Raw genomic sequence first — 25,986 nt, 5'->3', positions numbered from 1 at the left:
AGGCAGTGGGCACTTTCTTCGCGTTCTCCCTCTGCCGTGGCCCAGTATCTCTCACAGGGAATCTCTCCTACATACATGGCCAGTGCCCTAGTTTCTGTGGCTGCTGTCCCAGGGACACACCTTGATTGCCTGGCTCTGGTGACCAGGGGGCTTTCCTTTCCCGGGTCCCATGGGTCTGTAACAATCAGAGACATGATGCTTGGCAGCCTTGCCCCAGGGCGCTGCATAGACAGCAGACTGAAGCATAACCCCAGGCTTTCTGTAAAAAAGAAACTACTTGCTAGTCATGGGGACTCGAACTTAGGGGCAGGTTTCAGGTTTGGTGTACATCTAGAGGCGCTCAGAGGGAACATAGGCCGGGGGGCATCATCATTGCACTCTCCCTCTGTCTCACTGCAGCTCACTGATATCTCCCAGAAAAGAGCTGGTGCATTCATCCAGAGTCCCAATTTCTGCAACTGCCACCAGGAGACAGCCCCAGATCATCTGGCTCTGAAAGCCAGCCAGGCTTGTGCGTGCAGTCCCACAGAACTGTATATACTTGTATTCTTTAAAAGCTGCTGCCTGAGCATCTGGTTTCCAATCAGCCTGAATCTACATGTTGACTGGGATCCTCCACCACCTTGGGGACACTGACTAATCTTGGCAAACCCTTAAGTATTGGGCTGTTAAAAATATAATAGACTTCTTGGACAATCACGAAGGTTTGAGAGACAACCAAGATCAAACTGGGCAGGGTCAAACAATAAGGTTCAGTTCCTACACAAAGCTAAACTTTCAAGATTGAAAGAGGTGGTTGTTTCAACTAATTCATAGAAACCAATGCAGAAACTCAAGCAAAATGAGGAAACACAGAAATATGTCCCAAAGGAAGAACAAAATAAAACATCAGAAAAAAAAAAAAGAATTAATGAAAAAGAGATAACTAATTTACTTGATAAAGAGTTCAAAATAATGGTCCTAAAGATGCTCATTGAACTTGGGAGAATCCTCAACAATATTAGCAAACTATATTCAACAATACATTTAAAGGATCACACAACATGATCAGGTGGAATTTATTCCAGAGATGCAAAGATGATTCAATCAACCAAATCAATCAACATTCCACATAACATAACAAAATGAAGCATAAAATCATATGATCATCTCACTAGATGCAGAAAAAGCATTTTACAAAATTTGTCAGCAATTTATGATAAAAACTCTCAACAAAGTGGGTATAGTAGGAAAGTACTTTAACATTATAAAGGCCATATGTGACAAGCCCACAGATAACATTATACTCATGGTGAAAAGCTTAAAGTTTTTTTCTCTTCAGATCAGGAACAAGACAAAGTTGCCCACTCTTGTTGCTTTTATTCAACATAGTATTGGAAGTCCAAGCCAGGGCAATTAGGCAAGGAAAAGAAAAAAAAAGGCATCCAAATTGGAAAGGAAGAAGTAAACCTGTCACTCTTTGCAGATGACTTGATACTATATATAGAAAACCCTAATGATTCTACCAAAAAAAATTTTAGAACTAATAAATGAATTCAGTAAAGTTGCAAGATATACAGAAACCAGTTGGGCTTCTGTACAGTAATAACAAACTACCAGAAAGAGCAATTAAGAGAACAATTCCATTTTAATTGCATCAAAAAGAATAAAATACCTAGGCATAAACTTAACCAGGGAGGTGAAAAACCTGTACACTGAAAACTTTAAGACATTGATGAAAGAAATTTAGGAAGACACAGATAAATGGAAAGATATTTCATGTTCATGGATTGGAAAAACTAACATTGTTAAAATGTCCATATCGCCCAAAGCAATCTACAGATTCAGTGCAATTCTTTTCAAAATTCCAATGACATTTTTCACAGAACTAGAATGAGCAATTCTAAAATTCTAAACAGAGCCCGTAAGCTCCTTGTGATAGGTCTTGGTGGTGACTTTTTGGATTTGACACCAAAAGCAAAGGCAAGAAAGGCAAAAAGAAACTACATTAAACTAACATGTTTGGGCACAACAAAGGAAAACATCAACAAAATGAAAAGGCAATCTCCTAAATGGGAGAAAATATTTGTAAATGATAGATCTGACTGGGGGTTAATAGCCAAAATATATAAAGAACTCATAGAACTCAATGGCAAAGAAACAATCTGATTTTGGGGCACCTAGGTGGTTTAGTCGGTTAAGTGTCTGCCTTCGGCTCAGGTCATGATCCTGGGGTCCTGGGATCGAGCCCCGCATCAGGCTCCCTGCTCAGTGGGAAGCCTGCTTCTCCCTCTCCCGCTCGCCCTGCTTGTGTTCCTCTCTCGCTGTGTCTCTCTCTGTCAAATAAATAAATAAAATCTTTAAAAATAATAATAATATTTTCACTGTTTTATTTAATCCTGATTGGATCATAATTTTACCAATGCAGTGTTTCCTGACTGTATATGAGTCACCCCCGGTTTTCTCAATTTGCTGTGCTAATAATCCTAGCACAGAACCAGTGTTCATGTTTTACAGAATTCTTGCACTTGAGGTGGAGTATAGTTGGTTGAGAATAAAGCTTACCTATTGTCATAACTGTTGTTCCATGTAGTATCCTTTGTATTGTTTAAAACAATGTTATTAGCATTAGAAGCCTAACCAGATCTAATGTGCCAGGGGTTCAAAAATGAACACTAGAGTGAGGTAGAAAAAAGGGATTGCCCTTCTACCCCTTGTAAGCCAGGCAAGTCCCTGAGATGTCGGCCCATGAGGATTATTGCTGGATTAATTCAATTCCATAAATATTTATTGACACCTACCATGTACCAGGCAGGGTGCTTGATGTATATACATTACTTAGCATTAAGAATTTGAAAATTCAGGTGCATTTCCAAAATGAAGAAAATATATTAAGGAATTTGTAATGTGTAAAAACTCTGAAAATTGCAGCTCAGACTCTTGGTGTTTTTATGGGGGCAGATTCCCCCCCCCCCGCCCCCCCAGTGATCTATCTATAGGATTCTTCTAACAGCTGCAAAACTTGTCCACTAAATCAATGTCTCTTGGGGTCTTTTAGAAGCCAGGAATACTGTCAGCTGCATAGGTATGCTGAAGTTAAATTAATTCTGTGCCTTTAGGGCTGGCTAAAAGGAAAAAAAAATAAGAGAATGAATTAATTCCTTTTGCATTTAACATTCAAAGCCTTCTAATTTTTTTTAAATTTATTTATGTGTGTGAGAGAGAGAGCATGAGAGGGGGGAGAGTCAGAGGGAGAAGCAGACTCCCTGCTCAGCAGGGAGCCCGATGTGGGACTCAATCCCGGGACTCTAGGATCATGACCTGAGCCGAAGGCAGTCGCTTAACCAACTGAGACACCCAGGCACCCGTAAGCCTTCTAAAATTTTAAGTAGAGTTCATGAAGTTTTATTTGTGACATTTCTGTGATTTTATCTATATTGCCTTATTTGCCTTAAATAATGCTACACCAGGAAAAGAATCTAAATTCTTCCAACCAGTGAATAACAGCATAAACTAGTAAGAGTTCTTTGAGTCTTTAATCTTTCGTATGTCCTTTCTTATTAATGTTTTACACTGTGCACTACATATATTATTTGAACTGTCATTGGACTTGGGGGTTGTGCCAATGCCTATGAATTTTAAACTTACTATGAGCCCACTACTAACAGCCTACTGTTGACTGGAAGCCTTACCAATAACATAAACAGTCAATTAGCACATATTTTGGATATCATATGTATTATATACCACATTCTTATAATAAGTAAGCTAAAGAAAAGAAAATGCTATTTAGAAAATCATAAGAAAGAGAAAATAGGGGTGCCGGGGTGACTCAGTCGCTTAAGTGTCTGATTCTTGATTTGGACTCAGGTCATGATCTCAAGGTTGTGAAATTGAGTCCTGCGTCAGGCTTCACGCTGGGCATGGAGTCTACTTAAAATTCTCTCTCTCTCCCTTTCCCTCTGCCCCTACTCTCTCCCCCCGCCGGATAAAAAAAATAAGAAGAAGAAAGAGAAAATACATTTATAGCACTGTATTATATTTATTGAAAAAAAATCCACTTATAAGTGGAGTTGCACAGTTCAAACCCATGTTGTTTAAGGGCCAACTATATAATGTTTTGTCAATTATACCTCAATAAAAATAATAAATACTTGAATTTCTTTACCATTTTAAATTATATACACTTTTCCCCAAAACATATTCTAGTAAAATTGATGCTTCAGAAAAATTCATCATTTTCTTGCATACTCCTGGCATAATGCCACAGATTCCTGAGTGTATTTGAGAAGTACAGTGGTCCATGAAACTTTGCAGAAACCAAGCATTAGGCTGAAAAAATATTGAATTATCTTTACCTTTTCTTGATACTGCCTTTTCAAATTAAGCTTAAAAATAGTATTTTGGGGGTGTTGAGTTTGAGAAGTTCTTTATAGATCTTGGATACCAGCCCTTTATCTGTAGTGTCATTTGCAAATATCTTCTCCCATTCTGTGGGTTGCCTCTTTGTTTTGTTGACTGTTTCCTTTGTTGTGCAGAAGCTTTTTATCTTGATGAAGTCCCAAAAGTTCATTTTTGCTTTTGTTTCACTAGCTTTTGGAGATGTATCTTGAAAGAAGTTGCTGTGGCCGATGTCAAAGAGGTTACTGCCTATGTTCTCCTCAGGATTTGGATGGATTCCTGTCTCACATTGAGGTCTTTCATCCATTTTGAGTTTATCTTTGTGTATGGTGTTAGAGAAGGGTTGAGTTTCATTTTTCTGCATGTGGGTGTCCAATTTTCCCAGCACCATTTATTGAAGAGACTGTCTTTTTTCCATTGCATGTTTTATCCTGCTTTGTCAAAGATTAGTTGACCATAGAGTTGAGGGTCCATACCTGGGTTCTCTATTCTGTTCCATTGGTCTATATGTCTGTTTTTGTGCCAGTACCATGCTGTCTTGGTGATCACAGCTTTATAATATAGCTTGAAATTGGGCAACGTGATGCCCCCAGCTTTGTTTTTCTTTTTCAGCATTTCCTTGGTGATTCGGGGTCTTTTCTGATTCCATACAGATTTGAGGATTGTTTGTTCCAGCACTTTGAAAAATGTCATTAGAATTTTGATCAGGATGGCATTGAAGGTATAGATTGCTCTGGGTAGCATAGACATTTTAACAATGTTTATTCTTCCGATCCATGAGCATGGAATATTTTTCCATCTTTTTGTGTCTTCTTCAATTTCTTTCATGAGTGTTTTGTAGTTCCTAGAGTATAGATCCTTTACCTCTTTGGTTAGGTTTATTCCGAGGTATCTTATGGTTTTTCGTGCTATTGTAAATGGAATCGTTTCTCTAATTTCTCTTTCTACAGTTGCGTTGTTAGTATATAAGAAAGCAACTGATTTCTGTGCATTGATTTTGTATCCTGCCACATTACTGAATTGCTGGATGAGTTCTAGTAATTTGGGGGTAGAGTCTTTTGGGGTTTCCACATAAAGTATCATGTCATCTGCAAAAAGAGAGAGTTTGACTTCTTCTTTGCCAATTTGAATATCTTTTATTTCTTTTTGTTGTCTGATTGCTGTTGCTAGGACTTCTAGTGCTATGTTGAACAACAGTGGTGACAGTGGGCATCCTTGATGTGTTCCTGATCTTAAGGGAAAGGCTCTCAGCTTTTCCCCACTGAGGATGATATTCGCTGTGGGTAACAAATAATCAAGTCAAAAAGTGGGCAGAAGATATGAAAAGACACTTCTCTGAAGAAGACATACAAATGGCTAACAGACACATGAAAAAATGTTCATCATCATTAGCCATCAGGGAAATTCAAATCAAAACCACATTGAGATACCACCTTACACCAGTTAGAATGGCAAAAATGGACAGAGCAAGAAACAACAAATGTTGGAGAGGTTGTGGAGAAAGGGGAGCCCTCTTACACTGTTGGTGGGAATGCAAGTTGGTACAGCCACTTTGGAAAACAGTGTGGAGGTTCCTCAAAAATTTAAAAGTAGAGCTACCCTATGACCCAGCAATTGCACTACTGGGTATTTACCCCAAAGACACAGATGTAGTGAAAAGAAGGGCCATATGCACCACAATGTTCATAGCAGCAATGTCCGCAATAGCTAAACTGTGGAAAGAGCCAAGATGCCCTTCAAGAGATGAATGGATAAAGAAGATGTGGTCCATATATACAATGGAATATTACTCAGCCATCAGAAAGGATGACTACCCAACTTTTACATCAACGTGGATGGGACTGGAGGAGATTATGCTAAGTGAAATAAGTCAAGCAGAGAAAGTCAATTATCATATGGTTTCACTTATTTGTGGAACATAAGGAATAGCATGGAGATATATAGCATGGAGGAGAAGGAAGTGAAAAATGAGGGGGGGATTTGGAGGGAGAGATGAACCATGAGAGACTATGGACTCTGAGAAACAAACAGGGTTTTAGGGGGGAGGGGGGAGAGGGGATTGGTTAGCCCAGTGATGGGTATTAAGTAGGGCATGTACTACATGGAGCACTGGGTGTTATACAAAAACAATGGATTGTGGATCACCACATCAAAAACTAATGATGTATTGTATGGTGACTAACATAATGTAACAAAATTTAAAAAAATTAAAAATTAAAAAAATTAAAATCCATCTATTTGGGAAAAAAGATAGTATTTTCGCTTCTGGGAGAAAGTCATAGTCTTCCTTTACTATCATCTTTATCTTCTGTTTTCTTAACCTTGTGATAAAAAGAATAGGGCACAACTCTATGCTAAAAGAGGTCCCCTGATTTGTAGACTTTTCGGTAAGATGGGGATAAACTTGGAGAAAAAATGTTGAATTATTAAATGTAATTTGGACTAAATATTAATATGATTTAATTATTAAATTAAATTGGTTAATTTTATATCATAAAATTATATGATATAATCATTAGTATTATAATTATATAATTATTCTATGTGGTTATGTAATTCTTATATATAATTATATTATTAACAAATATTTTATAATAATTATTAATCACTAATGTTATGGCTAGCTCTATTATAATCAATGTAAGTGCACTTGAATTACTACATGTACTTTGGACTCAGTATAAGCAAACTTTATGGATTGGATTAAAGAATGTTCAGGTCCAGAAATTTTATTGAAGTTGTCTACAATCCCTTACAAGTAAAATTTTTTGAGCATTTTTAAAAACCTTCCAATTTTCTTTGTGTAGTTGAAAAAGCTAAGACCAAAATAAAATTTATTCTACACATCCATGGAGGATGCCAAGAAAGACGAGGCATGGCCCCCATCTACAGAAGCTTATAAGGATACTATCGGTGATGATGATGATGATGATGATATCACCTGAGGGATAGGAGGAAATGCAGACTTGATTTCTGTTTTAACGATAGCTAGGATTCCATAATCCTGAATCAGCAAGGACAACTGAGTCACCACTACCCTAAAACAAGCACTTCACACCCATAGAAGAGACTGCCTTCTGACAAAATACAGAAATATGCTTCCACAATGCCTAGCCAATGAGCCTGGATATCTCCAGACCTCGGACACTCTGCTTTCCTAAGACCCAGGTCACAGAGTCTCAACCCTGGAGCCCAACTTTTGATCTGGATCAGGTTCCTTGTTTGGCAGGAAACCTTCCCTCAGTACTTCATCTTTGCTTCCAGAATCATTACTTCTCCTTAACAAAAGAAAATAAGGTTAGAAAGGCAGGTGAGGTCCAGGAAATGGAGGGTTTTGACTGTAGATGGAGTAAATACCTGTAAAATCATGACAAAATTAATAGGAATAGAAACTGGAGGTTGTGCTTATACCTAGAAAGTGGTAAACTTGACACAACTGTTAGATATCCCTCTGAAATCTCCAGTTAAGTGATGCTTTTTTTTAACTGAAAAACTCAATTATGGATGAAAAATCCAGAAGATATTTGAAGACTTATGGTAAAATGTGGATAATTCTAAAGATTTATGCCAATCAACTCAATTATTAGGCTCTTCTTTGTTGTATACATTAAGAATTTTTGGTAGTAGTAAGATTTTAGAGCTAGATTTAAAGTAGAAGGAATGCTCCAGGATGAGAGAGGAAATCAAAAGGGAAAGAGAGAAAATCAACCAAGTGCTTTGTACTAGCTGTATGACTATCATACTTGAGTGATATGTAGCCAATGTCACCAATTTTATTTTATTTTTAAAAGATTTTACTTATTTATTTGAGAGAGAGTGCAAGCGTGCACACGCAGAGTGGGGGTAGGGGGAGAGGAAGAGGGAGAAGCATTCTTCCTACTGAGCAGGGAGCCAGACTTGGGGCTCAGTGATCCCGAGAGCCCAGGACGGTGATCTGAGCTGAAGGCAGATGCTTAACCCACTTACCCACCCAGGTCCCCTCATTAATTTTATTTTTATATGTGCCTTTGAGTTGGGTTACTTTACCATTAGAAGACAAAGAACTTGCCTCTTCAACCTTGAAAAGTTGTAAGTTGTGATAATGTTCAGTCATAGACTGGCTAATTCCTCTTTGGCAAAGAATATACTATGAAATTAATGGTTGGCCTTTAAGGAACACTTCCTAGTTATAAATTAGAATCTTAGGTTAAACTGTGCTTTGTTTATTTCAGATGCTACCCTTGAGGCATGTGATAGTGTGGGTACAACTTCAAATACCTCCTGCCTCCTTGTACATTACATATTAATTTCGACTTGTTAATGACTATAGTTTTTGGGTTGTGAAGGGAATGGGACTCTTTCATTATGGTAATTTACAGTCCAATGTCCATTTATTTCAGAACAGATTGAAATTATCAGCAGGTTAAAGTTAATTTGTAACTCACAAGTAAGAAATCTTACAAGTCCCGGCACAAAATGTGATATTTATTTAAACTGTGAGTACAGGGTCTATCTGCAATTTAGTATCTAAATATCCTTCCCAAAGTCCATGAGGATGATTTCTCCAGACTTGATTGGTTCCAGTTGGAAAAACAGTGTTTTTCATACTAAGGAATATGAATCTCATTTAAGTGGCTCTAAAGGGAGAGAGTACAGTACATTTGATGTAGAATATGTAAAATTACACAAAGTGACCCCCTGATAAAACATCCAGGTAGGAGTATGGGTTGCTGTTGTGTCCAACAGCAAAAGAAAAAGAGGCTCTGGAACTTCAGTGATCATATTTTCAAAGTACTGAGTGGTGATTATCTTCCTAATAAATATAAAAGGGATTATATGTTTTACTGGTCAGGTCATTAGCCCTAGGAAATAACTGGTCTGTTGTTTGAAAAATGAGGGGAAAAATTTTCACTCTGCATTTTCAGGCTAATTTGCTTTTAACTTTTAGGGTAGAAAAGAATCATGGTAATTTTAAATATTTCACAAGCAATGATGCATTTCATGGTATTTCTCTGGGAAGAATAGGTGAAAGGTTGTCACAGTGCCTAAATTACTTATCAGATAAACCAAGTTTTGTTGTACTGGGGTGGGAATCCAGTGGTGAGCAGCAATATGGGGTTGACTTGGGTAAACTTTTACAAGTAAGTAGTAAACTATGAAACTGTGCTATGTGCCCTCATAGTGGAAGATCAACATACTACAGGCATACACAGGACCTAACATAAACCAGCTGTTAGGGACTGAACTATGTCCCCCCAAATTCATATGTTGAAGCCCTGACCCCTAGTATCTCAGAATGTGACTGCATTTGGTTAGTGCTCGCTTCAGCAGCACTTATACTAAGATTGGAATGATACGGAGATTAGCATGGCCCCTGCACAAGGTTGACATACAAATTCATGAAGTGATCCATATTAAAACAAACAAACAAAAAGAGGTAATTAGGTTAAAATGAGGCCTTTAGGGTGGGTTTTAGTCTAATCTGACTGGTGTCTTTACAAGAAGGGATTAGGACACACAGAGACATACCAGGGGTGCCATGCACAGAGGGACAACCACGCGAAGCAGCAGCAAGAGGGCAGATGCGTGCAAGCGAGGGAAAGAGACCCAGCAGAAACCAACCCTGCTGACACCTTGATCATGGACTTCCAACATCCAGAACTCTGAGAAAATAAATTTCTGTTGTTTAAACCACTCAACCTGGGGTATTTTGTTTCGGTAGCCCTAGCAAACTAATACACCAAGGATTAGGGAAGGCATCCTGGAGAAAGGGGTGGCTCGGTTAAGAGGACTGTAGAAAGGCCATTTTAGAAAAAAAAGAAACAAAAATGGACGCCTGGGTGGCTCAGTCAGTTAAGCATCTGCCTTCAGCTCAGGTCATGAACTCAGGGTCCTGGGATCGAGCCCCGTGTTGGGCTCCCTGCTCAGCGAGGAGTCTGCTTCTCCCTCTTCCTCCGCCCCTCCCCCCTGCTCATGCTCTCTCTCTCTTTTTCTCTCTCAGGTAAATAAATAATTTCTTAAAAAAAAAAAAAAGAAAGAAAAGGAAAAACAAAACAGCTTATGTAATGGCCTAGAGGTGAGAGAGATCATGATACCTTCCAGTGACTTGAAAGATGTTAAGTATAGCCTGGGGCATAATGTGCAAGTGAGGAAGGCAAAAAAAAAAGGACAAATGTCATGGACATTAGTCACTTTTGGCTGTCTAACACCTGAACACCCTTTCCATTTTAGGAGAATCCCAAAATCAGCAGGAGGAACCTCAAAGGGAGCAGATATCCTGTCTTTGAGCTCCTGGAACCTGGTATACCAACCTAAAGCCAGTCAGCTCATGTTCCCATCTGGGACTTTGATTCTGGTTGGAGGAAAATGAAGGGCAAGATGGTTAGAAATAGTTCATGGTGCCTAGAACCCAGTATCCAGTGGTAAGGCAGAACGTGCCAGAAACAACAGAATATAGCTAGATGACATCAAGTGTCCAATGACAAGATGGCAGGACTCAAGTGGAGGGCAAGTATTAAGGTATCAGATGAGAGGTGCCAGGGTGCCTGGGTGGCTCAGTTGGTTAAGTGTCTGCCTTTGGCTCAGGTCATGATCGCAGGAGCCTGGGACCAAGCCCCACATCAGGCTCCCTGCTCAGCAGGGGAGTCTGCTTCTCCCTCTGCCTCTCCCCCCCTGGCTTGTGCTCTCTTGTTCACTCTCCCTGTCTCAAATAAATAAATCTTAAAAAAAAATGACAGATGCCTACAGCAGCAGACTATAAGGTAACCAACTTGCTCTGGTTTGCCCAGGATTTTCCTGATTTTATCATTGAAGATCCCACATCCTAGGAATTCCCTCAGTCCTGAGCAAACTTTGAGGGTTGCTCTCCATAATTTAGGCAGCTTGTTCCTCTGATTTGATTTTGTCTGTGCCTTACCTCCCTGAGTTTCTTTTGTTTTTCCAAACCTTATTTCTTAGCCTCTCTGACAATTCTGTAAGTTACCTGATACCTTTTTAAAAAACTCCTTTTCTGCTTAAGTTAGCATGAATTGGTTTTTCTTGGCTGCAGCAAAGAATCCTGAGTACTGAGACTGTGAAGGCCTTATAAGTCACGTTATGAGTTTAGACTTTGTCCAGAGGTCAAGGCAGATTGGGGAGGGAGGGCACCAAAAGGTTCTAAGCAGGGAATACTGTGATCACTTTTCACTTAAGGATGATCACTTTGACAATAAATTGAAAGAGAGTGAAGACTAAAGAGGAACAGCAAGAAAAATTAGGAAGTTATGGTAACCTGACAGACAAGAGAAGATGGTTGCCTCTAGGTATTAGGGAGATGGAGGGAAGAGGAATGACTGGAGAGGAATGACTGGAGAGAAATGTAGCCAGCTAGATAGATAGCATTACTGATGGATGACAGACAACAGAGAACTTTAGGAGTACTGACCCCACGACAGTGAGAGCATCTAGCCAATCCCAAAAACCAGACTGAACATACCCACCCTCAACCACCCTCCACTGAATAAATGTCCACAAGGCTGGTGCCCACTTGCTCCTGGGTACCAGCCCCTGCTGATGACCTGCAACCGCCATCAACAGCTGGCCATGAAGAAAGGGAACATTGCACCTCTCTTTCAGTTTCCAGAAGAATTCTGTTAGGACTATGTGCCCAAGCCCTCCCAGAGAGTGTCCAGTCTAAAGCCATCCCCTCTCACATCCCTGTTGTCCTTGGTCACTACCCAGACAGCAAGTCATTCCTGTCAGCAGCCATACCCTGGCCCAACCCTTCCCCAAGTCCACTGGAATTTTTGTCCTGTGTTGATGGTTTCCCCACATCTTCAAACTCTTTCTTCCTCCTCCTCTTCTTCTTCTCCTTCTTCTTCTTCTTCTTCTTCTTCTTCTTCTTCTTCTTCTTCTTCTTCTTCTTCTTTCTTCTTTCTTCTTTCTTCTTCTTCTTTTTTTTTTTAAGATTTTATTTATTTATTTGACAGAGAGAGACCCAGCGAGAGAGGGAACACAAGCAGGGGGAGTGGGGGAGAGAGAAGCAGGCTTCCCGCTGAGCAGGGAGCCGGAAGTAGGGCTTGATCCCAGGACCCTGAGATCATGACCTGAGCCGAAGGCAGATGCCCAACGACTGAGCCACCCAGGTGCCCCCTTCAAACTCTTTCCCTAGTATTCTCTCACCCCTCTGCTCTTAAATGGGGAAAACTGGCTGTCCTTCAAGGACACTGCTTCCCATGAAGGCCTCTCAGGTTACTTTCTCACTGCTCAGGGATCTCAGAGTCAGGAAGTAGGGTTAGTAGCTTCTCCTTGGCTTCCCCACACTGCTTTCAGACCATCAGTTCCCCACCCTCTTGCAACCCTTCTGTGGCTGTGAATCTCAAGCCATCTGGTATACCTTTTTTCAAACCTCTTCCAACTTTTTCCTTGCTCTCCCTCATTTATTTGCCACCTGACTCAGTATACCTTAGTCCAGTGACCTCAACTCTGGACTCCGAATCCCGAACGGTTCCCTCCAGATCACACCTATCATCAAATCCTGGACCTTATTACCATCTCAAAACTGTACTACTTCCATCATCACTCATTCAGAAAGCCTACTCTCCAATCTGTTAGGTAACCCTACTGCAACTGTTCCTCTGACCTCATCAGCACTTCTAACCTAACTCCTCTACTTTCCTCCTATTCATTAGCTCCCTTTAGTTCAGTTCCCCTTTTATTTATATTAAATTTCATGTCTACTGTTAAAACTCTTTTTTTCCCTCTGCCCTTTCTTTGCAACTGCCTAACAAATTCCAACCCTGGATGAATCCCACCATTGCCTTTTTTATGTCTGTACTTAGTGAAGATCCAGCAGAGAAAATGGGACCACAAGAGTGCTCATCATAACAAGTGCCCTCCTTAATACCCATCACCCATTTATCCCATCCCCCACCCACCTCCCTCCATCAACCCTCAGTTTGTTCTCTATTGTTAAGAGTCTCTTATGGTTTTTTTTTTTCTTTCTTTTTTTTTCCCCTTCCCATATGTTCATCTGTTTTGTTTCTTTTTTTTTTTTTTTTAAGATTTTATTTATTTATTTGACAGAGATAAAGCAGAGAAGGAACACAAGCAGGGGGAGTAGGAGACTTCCCGTGGAGAAGCAGGTTCCCGTGGAGCAGAGAGCCCAATGAGAGGCTCGATCCCAGAACCCCGGGATCATGACCTGAGCTGAAGGCAGACGCTTAATGACTGAGCCACCCAGGTGCCCCGTCTGTTTTGTTTATTAAATTCCACATATGAGTGAAATCATATGGTATTTGTCTTTCTCTGACTGACTTATTTTGCTTAGCATAATACACTCTAGCTCCATCCGTGTTGTTGCAAATGTCAAGACTTCATTCTTTCTGATGGCTAAGTAATATTCCATTATGTATATATACCACATCTTCTTGATCCATTCATCAGTCAATGGACATTTGAGCTCTTTCCATAGTTTGGCTATTGTTGATCAAAATCTTTAAATCATGAGTTTCTGAGGCTAAGTTTTAGGCTCTCTTTTCTCATCCTTCCACACCTTCCTCCCCAGGAATAATCTCATGCACTCTCAGGCTTCCGCTCCATCAATTTTTGGGAGCCTGTGAATTCCAAATGTATATCTCCAGATGGAATCTCTTCTCTGAGCTTTACATCTTTATATACAGTTGCCTACTCAAACATCTCTATTTGCATATTTTACAGACATCTGAAACTCAACATGTTCATGTTCAAAATTAAACTTATTTTCTCTCAAATCTGCTTCTCCCATAGTGTTCTCCATATTAATTAGTGGCACTAGAGTTTTTCCCCGATTGCTTATGCTAAACATAAGATTCATGCTTGTTACTTGTTTCTCATTCACTCCTGCCTCTATATGTAAGTAATCACAAGCCCTGGCAATTTATTCAATAAATAATAATTTTTTAAAAAGATTTTATTTATTTATTTGACAGAGAGAGACACAGTGAGAGAGGGAACACAAGCAGGGGGAGTGGGAGAGGGAGGAGCAGGCTTCCCACAGAGCAGGGAGCCCGATGCAGGGGCTCCATCCCAGGACCCTGGGATCATGACCTGAGCCGAAGGCAGATGCTTAACGACAGAGCCACCCAGGCGCTCCCATCAATAAATAATTATTGAGTGCCAACTATTTTCAGGCACTTCCCTAGGTACTAGAGTATAGTCTACAACAAAAAAGATAAAACTCTGTTCTCTGTGGAGCTTTTGAGAAATACAAGCTATGTGACCCCAACATTTTGTCTGTCAATTATGAGTGTATGTTCAGTAAGTGATATCTACATTACAATATTTAAAATGAAGGAGATGATTGATCACTCTCTGGGTAAGTAATATCATGCTTATAGAGCAACCAAGTATAAAGGAACTTGAATTTGTTTCCAATAAAAATATTTTTTGAGAGAGCTAGAAATCTATAGAATTTTAGAGCTGTAGATAATTTTATAGAATTATAGAGCTAGAAATTTATAGAAATTTAGGCCTGGAGACCTAAAAAGAGAACAAAAATTGTCTAATATATTGAAGTACAATAACTTGAGAGAACAGCTGTACAGTGTCCCCTAATTAATTCAACAAATATGTAATAAATACATGCTTTCAGCTAGGCATTGTAGCTAGATACTATCAAAAACTGTGTAAGAGTTTACCCTCTTTCCAAACTAACAGTCTAACACAGTTTCATAAATGCTGGCAGAAAGTACCCGAACCAAAGGACTTTATTCTTCACAGCACAGCAAGCAGCCTGAGCTTCATATTCCTTTCAGTTCTCCTTGCCTCCCCAAGTCCCATGATGGTAGGCCAGGTGGATGCTGCACATGCAATGGGTTTGGGTCACAGCTGAGGAACCCTGAACTTAGGAAACTTTAATCTTTTATAATGGACTGTAGGCCAAAGTGCCCAAGCTTTGCCTCAGAGGGAGATATTATCTTTAATATACTGGATAGCAACAAACCTGCCTTTTGCACCGGAGGGAGATGACCATCTCAATGGTCCAAACTGTTCCCTATACAAACATCCTTGAAGAAATAGTTCTATTGGTCAGAGTTCTCCACGGAAAGAGAACCAAAAGAATGCATATATTAAGATTTATTTTAAGGAATTGGCTCCTGCAGTTGTGGGACTGCCAAATCCAAAATCTGCAGGGCAGGACCACAGGGTGGGGACCTAGGGAAGGGCTGATGTGGCAGCTGGGGTCTGAAGGCAGCCTGGAGGCAGAATTCTCTCCTCCTCCAGGGACATCAGTCTTTTCTCATAAGTCTTTTAACTGATTGGATGAGGCCCACCTACATGATGGAGGGTAATCTGCTGTACTCAAAGTCTACTGGGTTTTTTTTTGTAAAGATTTTATTTATTTGACAGAGACAAAGACAGCAAGAGAGAGAACACAAGCATGGGGACTGGGAGAGAGAGAAGCAGGCTTCCCACCAAGCAGAGAGCCCAATGCAGGGCTCAATCCCAGGTCCCTGGGATCATGACCTGAGCCAAAGGTAGATGCTTAACGACTGGGCCACCCAGGCGCCCCTCAAAGTCTACTGTTTTAATTGTTAATTGTGTCTTTAAAAATCCTCACAGCAACATCTGTACCAGTGTTTTACAAAAAAAACTAAGTACTATGGACTAGTTCAGCTGACTCATTAAATTAAACACAATAGTCCAGAGATTCATAAAAAATTGTTCCCCCTCATTTTTCCTCAAGATAACCTTGTGTATAATGATAATTAAAACAATATATTGACATACATATAATATATTAAAAATATGTCTCCCAACATGTACTTAATGTTTGAAACTCGTTAATTATTGGTGTCTAGACTTACCCTGCATGACTCCCATTAATCTTCAAAATCTAAAACAAACTTCAATGATATTAAACAATTATGAATTTCTCATTCATACTGTGCATTTATTTTTAGTATGAACCTGGTTCTAGCTGCTTGGGATACAAAGTTTCAGTTCCTGCCCTTTAAGACACTCACCAGACGAGAATACATGAAGTGCTTGGATAAGGCGTACATAGGGTGCTGTGGGAACACCTAGACACGAGGAAGGAGGGAAGAAGGGAGCCGGTGCCTCCGAGACAGGCATCTCATCTGAGCAACTCTACAGGGTGACCAAAGGGAGTCAATGATTACACGAATCTCGGGCTTGCAGGCTCACATCAGTGTGATGGCTACAGGAGGTACTTTATAGTAACCTAGTACCATCCCCGGGTAATCCTCCTGGCTGATTTCATCAGGATTTATAAACCGTCGGGTTTCTTTCCTTCGCACTCCAAATAGAGGCCGCGCACTGGGTACCCCTACCGTGCTCCGGCCACACACAAGCCGTCCCCGCCTCCACTCGGGTCCAGCTCCGGGCCCGCGCCGCCCGGCCACGCCCCCGCCCGGCCGCACTCCTCTCCCGCCCCACCCCCACTTTCTCCCCCCACCCCCCCGCGCTCTGGCGCGGAGCACTGTGGGAGCCGCTTCCTTGGATTCCGCGCGTGGCAACGACTTGGGCGCCGCGCTCTGGCCTCCACGGGCTTTTCGCAGATTTCTCGAGAAAGCCGCGTCGTACCCCGCTAGACCCGCGCTCTCCCTGCTCCCCCTCGCCGCGAGGTAGGAGAAGGGCCCGGGGGCGAGGAGCGCCTCGGGCCGGCGCGGGCGGCGAGGCGCAGGGCCCGCGGCGGGGGGCCGTCCCGAGGCCGGGCCCCTGGCGGCACGGCCCCGCGCGGGTCCTCGGGGCGCCGCGCGGGGCGGGGGTTTGGTTTGCGGAGGGGCTCTACCTGCCCACCGGCGCTTCCTTCCGTCCCGCCTGGGGCTGGCCGCGGCCTGCAGGCCCCACGTCTGTCCACCCTGAAACGCGGGCGTTGGTTCGCAAACGTTGATCCCCGTAGTCGGCGAGTTTGTGTTACTCCTCTAAGTAGGGCTGGGCAGTGCTGCTCCGCACCGGATGGCTGTCCCAAATCGTTAACACTGCAGCCGGGAAATTCGAACCCAGCTTAGACGTCTCCACCAGCTCTTGCATTTCATAGCAGATACACTGAACAGTCACCTTTATTTTTGTGTGTTATGTAAAACTTCTGAAATTTTCTAATAAAACGTTTAATTCATGAAATATGAGAGAACACAACAGAAGGCATAAACCTGTACTCAGCCTCAAAAAGATGAAACAAAATTCCAAAGACTTGACGTATTGTTTTTCCAGGATTCTTTTGAGGGCTAAAATCCCACTTTCCTTTTCTGCTTGTGACCTTTTGAGGCATCTTGGATGTAAACTGTCCAACTATCCCACTGACTAGTGGGAGAGTATCATAAAAAAAAAAAACCTTTTCCATTTTTAAAAAAGATGTTACTGGCACTTAATTTATATTAGTGTCATCCCCAGATCGTTGCAACACGAATGGGTTGTTATGTGTATGAACTGCTTTTGAAACCTTGGGGAATCCAGAGAACCGAAGTTGTAGTATTTGCTCTGTCACCCATACTTCACTTTTCCTGGCCTCGTTTTCTGCATCTCTAAGATTAATTTGCTCAGTCGATGTCTGTTCAGCAATAGTCTCAGATGTAAGCTAATTTCATTGTGGTTGCGACCCAGCAAGAAGGATATCTAGTTCTAAAGGTTGCTTTTTTTTCATAACATGCATGTAAGTTGAACTGACCGAAATGGGGCTCATAATTAGAAAGTTCTCAAAGTGTGGTTCTTCTCAGACCAGCACACTGTATGAAATGCATACTGTAAAGGAATAGAGGGGGTGATGATGACTCCCACCCAGGATTTAATGAATCACAAACTCTGCTGGTGGGGGAGTAACAATCTATTTTAATAAGCCCTTCAGTTTCTCAGGCATGCTAAAGTTTGAGAACCACTGGTATAGCATTCTCTGAGCTAAAGCTTTTAAGTTAAAATACTTTCTTTATCTTATACCAGTGACTTTTATTTTTCAAATTTTTATTTCTTGAAGTATAGTTGACATATTACGTTAGTTTGAGCTGTGCAACATAGTGATTTGAAATTTATATACATTACAGAATGATCACAATAAATCTAGTTACCATCTGTCACCAAAGTTATTACAGTATTATGACTATGGTCTCTATGCTGTAATTTACACCCTCATGACATTTATTTTATAACTGGGAGTTTGTATCCTGGTGACTTTTAATACTTTTGGTGGTGTTTGAAGTGAACATTTCTATCTGATTGACATTTTCTCTCATAGTTTTCATCTCTAAAAAGTAATGAAATATTAACTCAAAAGACCTAAGTGTAAGAGCTAAAACTGTAAAGCTCTTAAAAGAAAACAGGTGTAAATCTTCTTGATCTGGGATTAGGCAGTGATTTTTTTTTTTTTTTAGATGTGACACTAAAAGCACAAGCAACCAAGGAAAAAAATGGAGAAATTGTATATGATCAAAATTCAAAGGACATCTCAAGGGGTATTATTGAGAAAATGAAAGGGCAGCGCATAGGATGGGATAAAAATATATGCAAATCAATCTGATAAGGTCTAGTATTCAGAATGTATAAAGGATTTTTATAACTCAGATAAGACAAATAACCTAATTTTTAAAAATGGGCAAAGCATCTGAGCAGACATTTCTCCAAAGAGATATACGATGGTCAATAAGTACACGAAAAGATACTCAGCATCATTAGTCATCAAGGAAATGCAAATCAAAACCACAAAGATACCATTATATACCCATTAGAATGGCAATAATCAAAAAGAGGGGCAATAACAAGTGTTGGCTAGGTCATGGAGAAATTGGAATCTTCACACATTGCTGGTGGAATGTAAAATGTGCAGCCACTTTGGAGTCTAGCAGCTTTTCCAAGAATTAAATGTAGAGTTGCCATATGCCCCAACAATGCCATTCCTAGGTATACACTCAATAGAATTGAAAATTTAGGTCCGGGGCGCCTGGGTGGCTCAGTCGTTAAGCGGCTGCCTTCGGCTCAGGTCATGATCCCAGAGTCCTGGGATCGAGCCCCGCATCGGGCTCCCTGCTCAGCGGGAAGCCTGCTTCTCCCTCTCCCACTCCCTCTGCTTGTGTTCCCTCTCTCGCTGTGTCTCTCTGTCAAATAAATAAAATCTTAAAAAAAAAAAAAAATTTAGGTCCACACTAAATGCACACAAATGTTCATAGCAGTATTATTCATAATAACCGTAAAGTGAAACAATCCAAATGTCCTTTAACTAATAGATAAAATATTCAACCATAAAAAGGAATGAAGTACTGGGGCGCCTGGGTGGCTCAGTCGTTAAGCGTCTGCCTTCGGCTCAGGTCCTGATCCCAGGGTCCTGGGATCGAGCCCCACATCGGGCTCCCTGCTCGGCGGGAAGCCTGCTTCTCCCTCTCCCACTCCCCTGCTTGTGTTCCCCTCTCGCTATGTATCTCTCTGTCAAATAAATAAAAAAATCTTAAAAAAAAAAAAAAAGGAATGAAGTACTGATGCGTGCTACAACATAGATGAACCTTGAAAACATTATGCTAAGTGAAAGAAGCCAGACATTAAAGGCTACATATTTGATGATTCCATATAAAATGTCCAGAATTGGCAAATTCATGGAGACAAAGTAGATTAGTGCCATAGGCTAGGTGGAGGGAGAAATGAAGAGTAACTGCTAAAAGGGTCTCAGATTTCTTTATGGGTTGATGAAAATGTTCTGGAATTAGATAGTGGTGGTGGTTGCACAACCTTGTGAGTATACTAAAAACCACTGAATTGTACACCTTAAAAAGGTAAATTTTATGTATATGTGAATTATATAAAAAATTAGTAATTTTATATTTCACGTAAAAAATTTTTTTAAAGGTTACAAGTAGCCACATAGGTTTGGCATTATACTGAGCAATAAGATTAAGCTGAAATTTTTGTCAGAATTTACTGGCACAGTTAACATTGTACAAACTTTAAAGAAAGTATGTATTTTAAGATAAAGTAGTTCAATACTGCATTTCTTGGGTAGCTAGCCTGCCTCCTCCCCCAAATTGCCTAAAATATTTTTCAATTTGAATGATTACTTGTCCGAGAATTCTTCCCGAATTCTCTAGTAATTACTGCATTTACTTACAGTATATGTATACCGTAATTATATTTTTCTCTGACATCTGTTTTATTCTTTCTTGCACTTTTTCTTCAACATTTTATTATGGAAATTTTCAAATGTACAGTAAAGCTTTAAGAATTTTATAGTGAACGTCATACCTGCGACAGATTCTACCATTAACATTTTTCTGTACTTGCTTTATCACAAACCTATTCATTTATCCATATTATTTTTATGCACATCAAACTAAATTACAGATATTAAGCTTTCCCTTAAATGCATAATAATTATAGTTTGCTATTTATTTACAGTTTTTTCTTTCAAGAAAAAATGTACAATGAAAAGAAAAATTGCAAGTATGCATTTGTTGAGTTTTTACAAGTGCGTATACCAGTATAACCCAAACCCCTGTCAGGATATAGAATATTTATCACCCTAGAAAATTCTATAATCATGCACTTTTCCATTCAGTCTCCAGTCCCAATGCCTAAAAAGCAACCACTGTTGCGATTGTTTTCCACAATAGTTTTGCCTGTCCTAGATTTTTAAATGAATGAAATGACACATAAGGTACAGTTTTGTGAGGCTTATTTCCCTCAACATAATTCTTCCATATTATATGTGTCAGCAATGCATTATTTTTTATTGCTGAATAATACTTGGTTGCATAAATATGCCACATTTGCTTATCCATTGTGTTGATAGGCATCTGGTCTGCTTCTAGTTTTTGGCTGTAAAGAATAAAGCTCCTGTGAACATTCTTATAAAATACTTTTGTGGACCAGTGTTTTCATTTCTCTCAGGTAAATACTTGGAGTGGTGTTGCTGGGTCATAAGAAATAAATGTTAATTTTATGAAACTGCCAGACTTTTTTTCCAAAATTGTACCATATTACACCCCCAATAACAGTGTATGACTATTTAGATTACTCCATATTCTTGCTGACCTTTTGTGTTGTTGGTTTTTTAAATTTAACCATTGTAGTGGGTGTGTAGTAGTTTCTGCATCGCATTACAATTGACATATGTTCTTCTGCATTTGATACTAAGCTCTTTGAAAATAAGGGCAACCAACTGTACTTCTCTCGAGTGCCTGTCACTGTCCTTTTAATGTAATAGGTGCGGAATAAATTTGAAATGAGAGCAATGAATGAGTGTTTTGACACCTAGTTTTGAGAATTTGATGTGAAAAAATTTTAAGTCATAAAAATATGTAGCAGTAAATTTGACCAGAAAGGTTGTTAAGTAGTTATATTTTATTTCAATTAAGAATTATTTCATATACCAAGAACATATTTACACTGCCAATTTTTCATAGGTACAAATGATGCAAAATGTACACCTGGCCCCAGAGACAGATGAAGATGATCTTTATTCTGGTTATAATGACTACAATCCAACCTATGATACTGAGGTAAAAAAAATCTAGTTTTTTATGTTGGTCTTTGCTAACCAGCTGGTTCATGAAAACTTTGGATTTGACTGTTCTGTTTATTATGCTTTAGATCAAATAAACTGGTTAAAAGCCTAGAAAAGTGTTAGGCTTTGTACTAACTTCTAATAATACTAATTTCAGCAAAAGGGAAAATCATGAGAAAGGTTATATAAACAAATTAGGATCAATTATATACTTGTATTTTCCAACACTAGGTATCTGAATGTGTAAGTAGAAAGATTTAAGTCACTCGAGGTATCTAAAACCAGTTTTTTTTAAATGCTATAAATTTGAAATGTCATAGCGATTTTTTTCTTTTAATTAAATTATATGAGTATTTTATAGAAAACTTAGGAAATAGAAATATGTGTAAAGAAAATTAAAATCACAGAAACAGTCACCATCCAGAAATAAATGTTAACATATAATGCTTATCTCACCAGACATTTCCCTATGTAAACTTATGTGTATCTCTATATATTTTTGGATAAAATGGTATCATTTATCATCCATTTATATCATCTATATCTACTTAAACTAAAGATGAAATTGTTATTAAGACAAATATTTGAATTTTTAAAAAAATATTTGAATATTTTAAATCTTTATATCATTGTGAGAGAGTTTCCAAACTGTAAAACAAAACAAAACAAAACTTTTTTTTATAAAGTTACCTTGAAATAGTGTGTGAAAAAAGTAAGGGTGAAGGATATGGTTGTTAATTTTTTTGCTAGTATATAATAATCAAATACTAGCATTTATAGGACTTTATATGAATTTAGGAAATCTTATTCTAGAGTTTTTTATATTGCTTCTAGTAATTTTTCAGTTGTTTTTTCCTCTGGAGAAAAATGGTAGTCTGTAAATGTGAGGGCTGGAAAGAAAACAAAGAAAATAGAAACCATTCACTTACTCTATAGGAAATAAAAATCTAAGAGATATAATCATTTGTAGAAAATCCAAAATACAGAAGTTTGGAGAAAAATAAAATGATGTAAATCCTGTCACCCAAAGATCACCTATAGATTAATATAATTGATCACTTGACATTTTGCTGTATTCCTGTCTTTTAATACACACAAGTGTTTCCTTCCTTGTGTACACTGTGTATACACATAGATATGATTATATAGATTCCTTTTTAAAAACATATTAAAACACGGGGCGCCTGGGTGGCTCAGTCGTTAAGCATCGGGGCGCCTGGGTGGCTCAGTCATTAAGTGTCTGCCTTCGGCTCAGGTCATGATCCCAGGGTCCTGGGATTGAGTCCCACATCGGGCTCCCTGATCCTTGGGAGCCTGCTTCTCCCTCTGCCTCTCTCTCTCTCTCTGTCTCTCATGAATAAATAAATAAAATCTTAAAAAAAAAAAAAAAAGAATTACAAGTGGGAGAGTGGGAAAGGGAGAAGAAGCAGGGGGAATGGGAGAGGGAGAAGCAGGCTTCCCACGGACCAGGGAGCCGAATGTGGGGCTCAGTCCCAGGACCCTGGGATCATAACCTGGGCCGAAGGCAGACGCTTAACTACTGAGCCACCCAGCGCCCCCCAGTATATTCACTGGGAAAAAAATCCACATGTAAGTAGACCCACACAGTTCAAACCTGTGTTGTTCAAGGTCAACTGTATAACTTTAATTGCTGCATTTTACTGAATATGTATAGATGATTAGAACTATTTTCAGATCATAGGATATTTATTTCCAGTTTTCTGCTGTTGTAAATAACAACTATGCAGTGAACAATTTTATGCATAAATGATTTTCTGTATTTTGAGCAAGCATTTCCTTGGCTAGAGTTCCAGAAGTAGAATTAATAGATAATGAATATGATCAGTTTTAAAGCACCAGAGAAATTTTCTAACTTCTCAGGCCATCACAGTGTGGCTTCATTGTTTAATTCAAAGAGAATATTCAGAATGCCAGACATAAAAATAAATTAAATAGTAAAATAAAAATGACGTTTGGTTTACCCACAGTTTTATGTCTTAATTAGTTGGAATAATAACAAGTTTCATATATAAATGAATTAATTGAAACATTTTCTAAGATATTCATAAATTATGCAGATTGCTAATAAAATCACGAACAAAGAAAAATTACAAAAGTTGTGTTAGTTTGGTATTTGTAATTGGAGAGTTTGTTGACAATTTTTAGTTTGTCATTTAGTTAGGATTCACTGAGTTGATTAAATAAAATTTTATTTATCGTTTAGGAATACTAGACTTCCTTTTCCTAAGGGATCTGCCAAAGTAGTATAATTAATTATGCTGAAGGTTGCCTTTGGCTTTGTACTTCATATGAAAGTTGCCTAGTTTCCATAACTAACCGAGGATTGTGTACTTACTAATTTTCTGTAGTTGACATGGAAGGTTATAAAGATTATTTTAAGGTAAAAATTAAAGAATGCTTGGACATAATAAAATCACATTTAAAGTGCATTTTAGGGGCTCCTGGGTGGCTCAGTCATTAAGCGTCTGCCTTTGGCTTAGGTCATGATACCAAGGTCCTGGGATCGAGCCCCATATCGGGCTCCCTGCTCATTGGGAAGCCTGCTTCTCCCTCTCCCTCTGCCTGCCGCTCCCCCGCTGCTTGTGCTCTCTCTCTCTCTGTCAAATAAAATCTTTTTTTTAAAAGTGCATTTTATTAACATCCTGGTTATATAAACATTTTACTTTAATTGTTTGCAGAGGTTTTAAAAGTTAATTGATAGTGACTCTTTTTTAATTTGTTTTTTTTTTTTTTTGACAATCAGCAAGTACATTTTTGTGGAAAGTAGACTGAAATAAATCAGAGGCAAATCTGACAGTTGCCCTAACGTCTGTATGAAGGGTTAGAGCCAGAGTTTGCGTTGGTGAAGGAGTAGGAAATAAAGGCTGGTTAGAAGGTTGGTGGTTGGCAAGACTGGGTGTTTTTGAGAGAGTCTAAAAATGGCATTTGTCCTGGAAACCCAGGAACATTTGTATCTTGCTCTTGACTAATACTACTTTCCTCACCTTTTCTGAGGAAGAATCTGAGTACATGCAGGAATCAGCAAAGCACAATAACATTTTATTTCAACTGAGGCTTTGGCCCCAAATGGGACAGCAGGTTGGACCCTGTGGAGCCTTCTGTTTGCTCAGCTCCAGCCTGAATTCCAGACTTGACTTCTCCAGTGAAATGAAATGTCCTAAGGCTTTTTCAGGATGGGGCTAGTAACCATGGTTCCAGCATATGGAAGAAGAGAAGGGAGGGAGAGAGGACAGAGAGAAAGAGAGGGAGGGGGCGCCTGGGTGGCTCAGATGGTTAAGCGTCTGCCTTTGGCTTAGGTCATGATCTCCAGGTTCTGGGATCGAGCCCCATATCGGGCTCCTTGCTCAGCAGGGAGCCTGCCTCTCCCCCTGCTTGTGCTCTCTCTGTCCCTCTCTGTCTCTCTTTCTCAAATAAATAAATAAAGTCTTAAAAAAAAGAGAGAGAGAGAGAGGGTGAGAAAGAGATGTGTTTCCCTGCTCTTACTGCTCTTGCTGTTTGGAAGAAGGAAGAAGAAAGGCCATATTCTTGTGTCCTTGATCTTTTAACCAGGCATAATGATACCACGCATTTAAACATGGCCAATAAAATACCTCACAGTTGACTGACATTACCAGTACTCCTCTTCCTAGACAAGAAAGGAAGCTTGACATTTGGGTAGCGTGACGGGGGAGCTTTGAGGACAGGAGTCCTTGAGCCACTACCTAGATACCAACAGATGGGTAAGATGAATTATAGAGGATCATGAATACCAAACAGAAGACATTAAACTTATTTTTTTAAATTCTTCCTTCATATTGAATGTTAAATTTGCCTTTTCATTTTAGGAATTAGAGAATGACACAGCTTTTCAGCAAGCAGTGAGAACTAGTCATGGCAGAAGACCTCCAGTAAGTGAATTGTTTTTGTTGTTGTGGTAAAAAAACATAAAATTTGCCATCTTAGCCACTTTTCATTTTATTTTTTAATTCTAGTTGTTAATACAGTGTTATATTAGTTTCAGTTGTAGCATATAGTGAATCAACAATTCCATATATCACCTGGTGCTCATCACAACAAGTGCCCTCCTTAATCCCAAACACCTATTTCACCCATCCCTCCACCCACCTCTCCTCTGGTACCCATCAGTTTGTTCTCTATAGTTAAGA

The 25,986-nt window shown here is 39.5% G+C and overlaps 2 protein-coding genes and 1 non-coding gene across 11 annotated transcripts in view; 2 read left to right on the top strand and 1 right to left on the bottom strand.

Annotated features, from left to right (window-relative positions):
- Positions 1 to 17,269, bottom strand: part of CRYL1 (crystallin lambda 1) — a 178,020-nt gene extending 160,751 nt beyond the window's left edge. Inside the window, exon 1 of the mRNA XM_054506272.2 lies at positions 17,132 to 17,269. The gene's annotated coding sequence lies outside the window, so the exon portion shown is untranslated. The remainder of the gene's footprint in view (positions 1 to 17,131) is intronic.
- Positions 9,675 to 9,778, top strand: LOC123840011 (U6 spliceosomal RNA). Its single transcript, XR_006789842.1, has one exon. It is a non-coding gene; the product is annotated as a U6 spliceosomal RNA (small nuclear RNA).
- The window catches only part of IFT88 (intraflagellar transport 88), a 157,334-nt gene continuing 148,160 nt past the window's right edge, over positions 16,813 to 25,986 (top strand). For 6 of the 9 annotated variants that reach the window (XM_064586312.1, XM_064586309.1, XM_064586311.1 and 3 more), the window contains exons 1-3: positions 16,813 to 16,964; positions 21,720 to 21,815; positions 25,666 to 25,728. In XM_064586312.1, coding sequence (XP_064442382.1) covers positions 21,726 to 21,815; positions 25,666 to 25,728 — 153 coding nt within the window. In that variant the 5' untranslated portion in view covers positions 16,813 to 16,964; positions 21,720 to 21,725. The remainder of the gene's footprint in view (positions 16,965 to 21,719; positions 21,816 to 25,665; positions 25,729 to 25,986) is intronic. The other 3 variants (XM_064586315.1, XM_064586314.1, XM_064586313.1) reach the window with 1 other exon arrangement.

This window comes from Mirounga angustirostris, unplaced genomic scaffold (genome assembly GCF_029215605.1).
Source record: "Mirounga angustirostris isolate CCGP_5_RB_7025 unplaced genomic scaffold, mMirAng1.0.hap1 SCAF_3, whole genome shotgun sequence".
Lineage (NCBI taxonomy): Eukaryota > Metazoa > Chordata > Mammalia > Carnivora > Phocidae > Mirounga > Mirounga angustirostris.
Note: the sequence above shows the minus strand (reverse complement) of the source record. Positions and strands in the feature narration are given on the sequence as shown.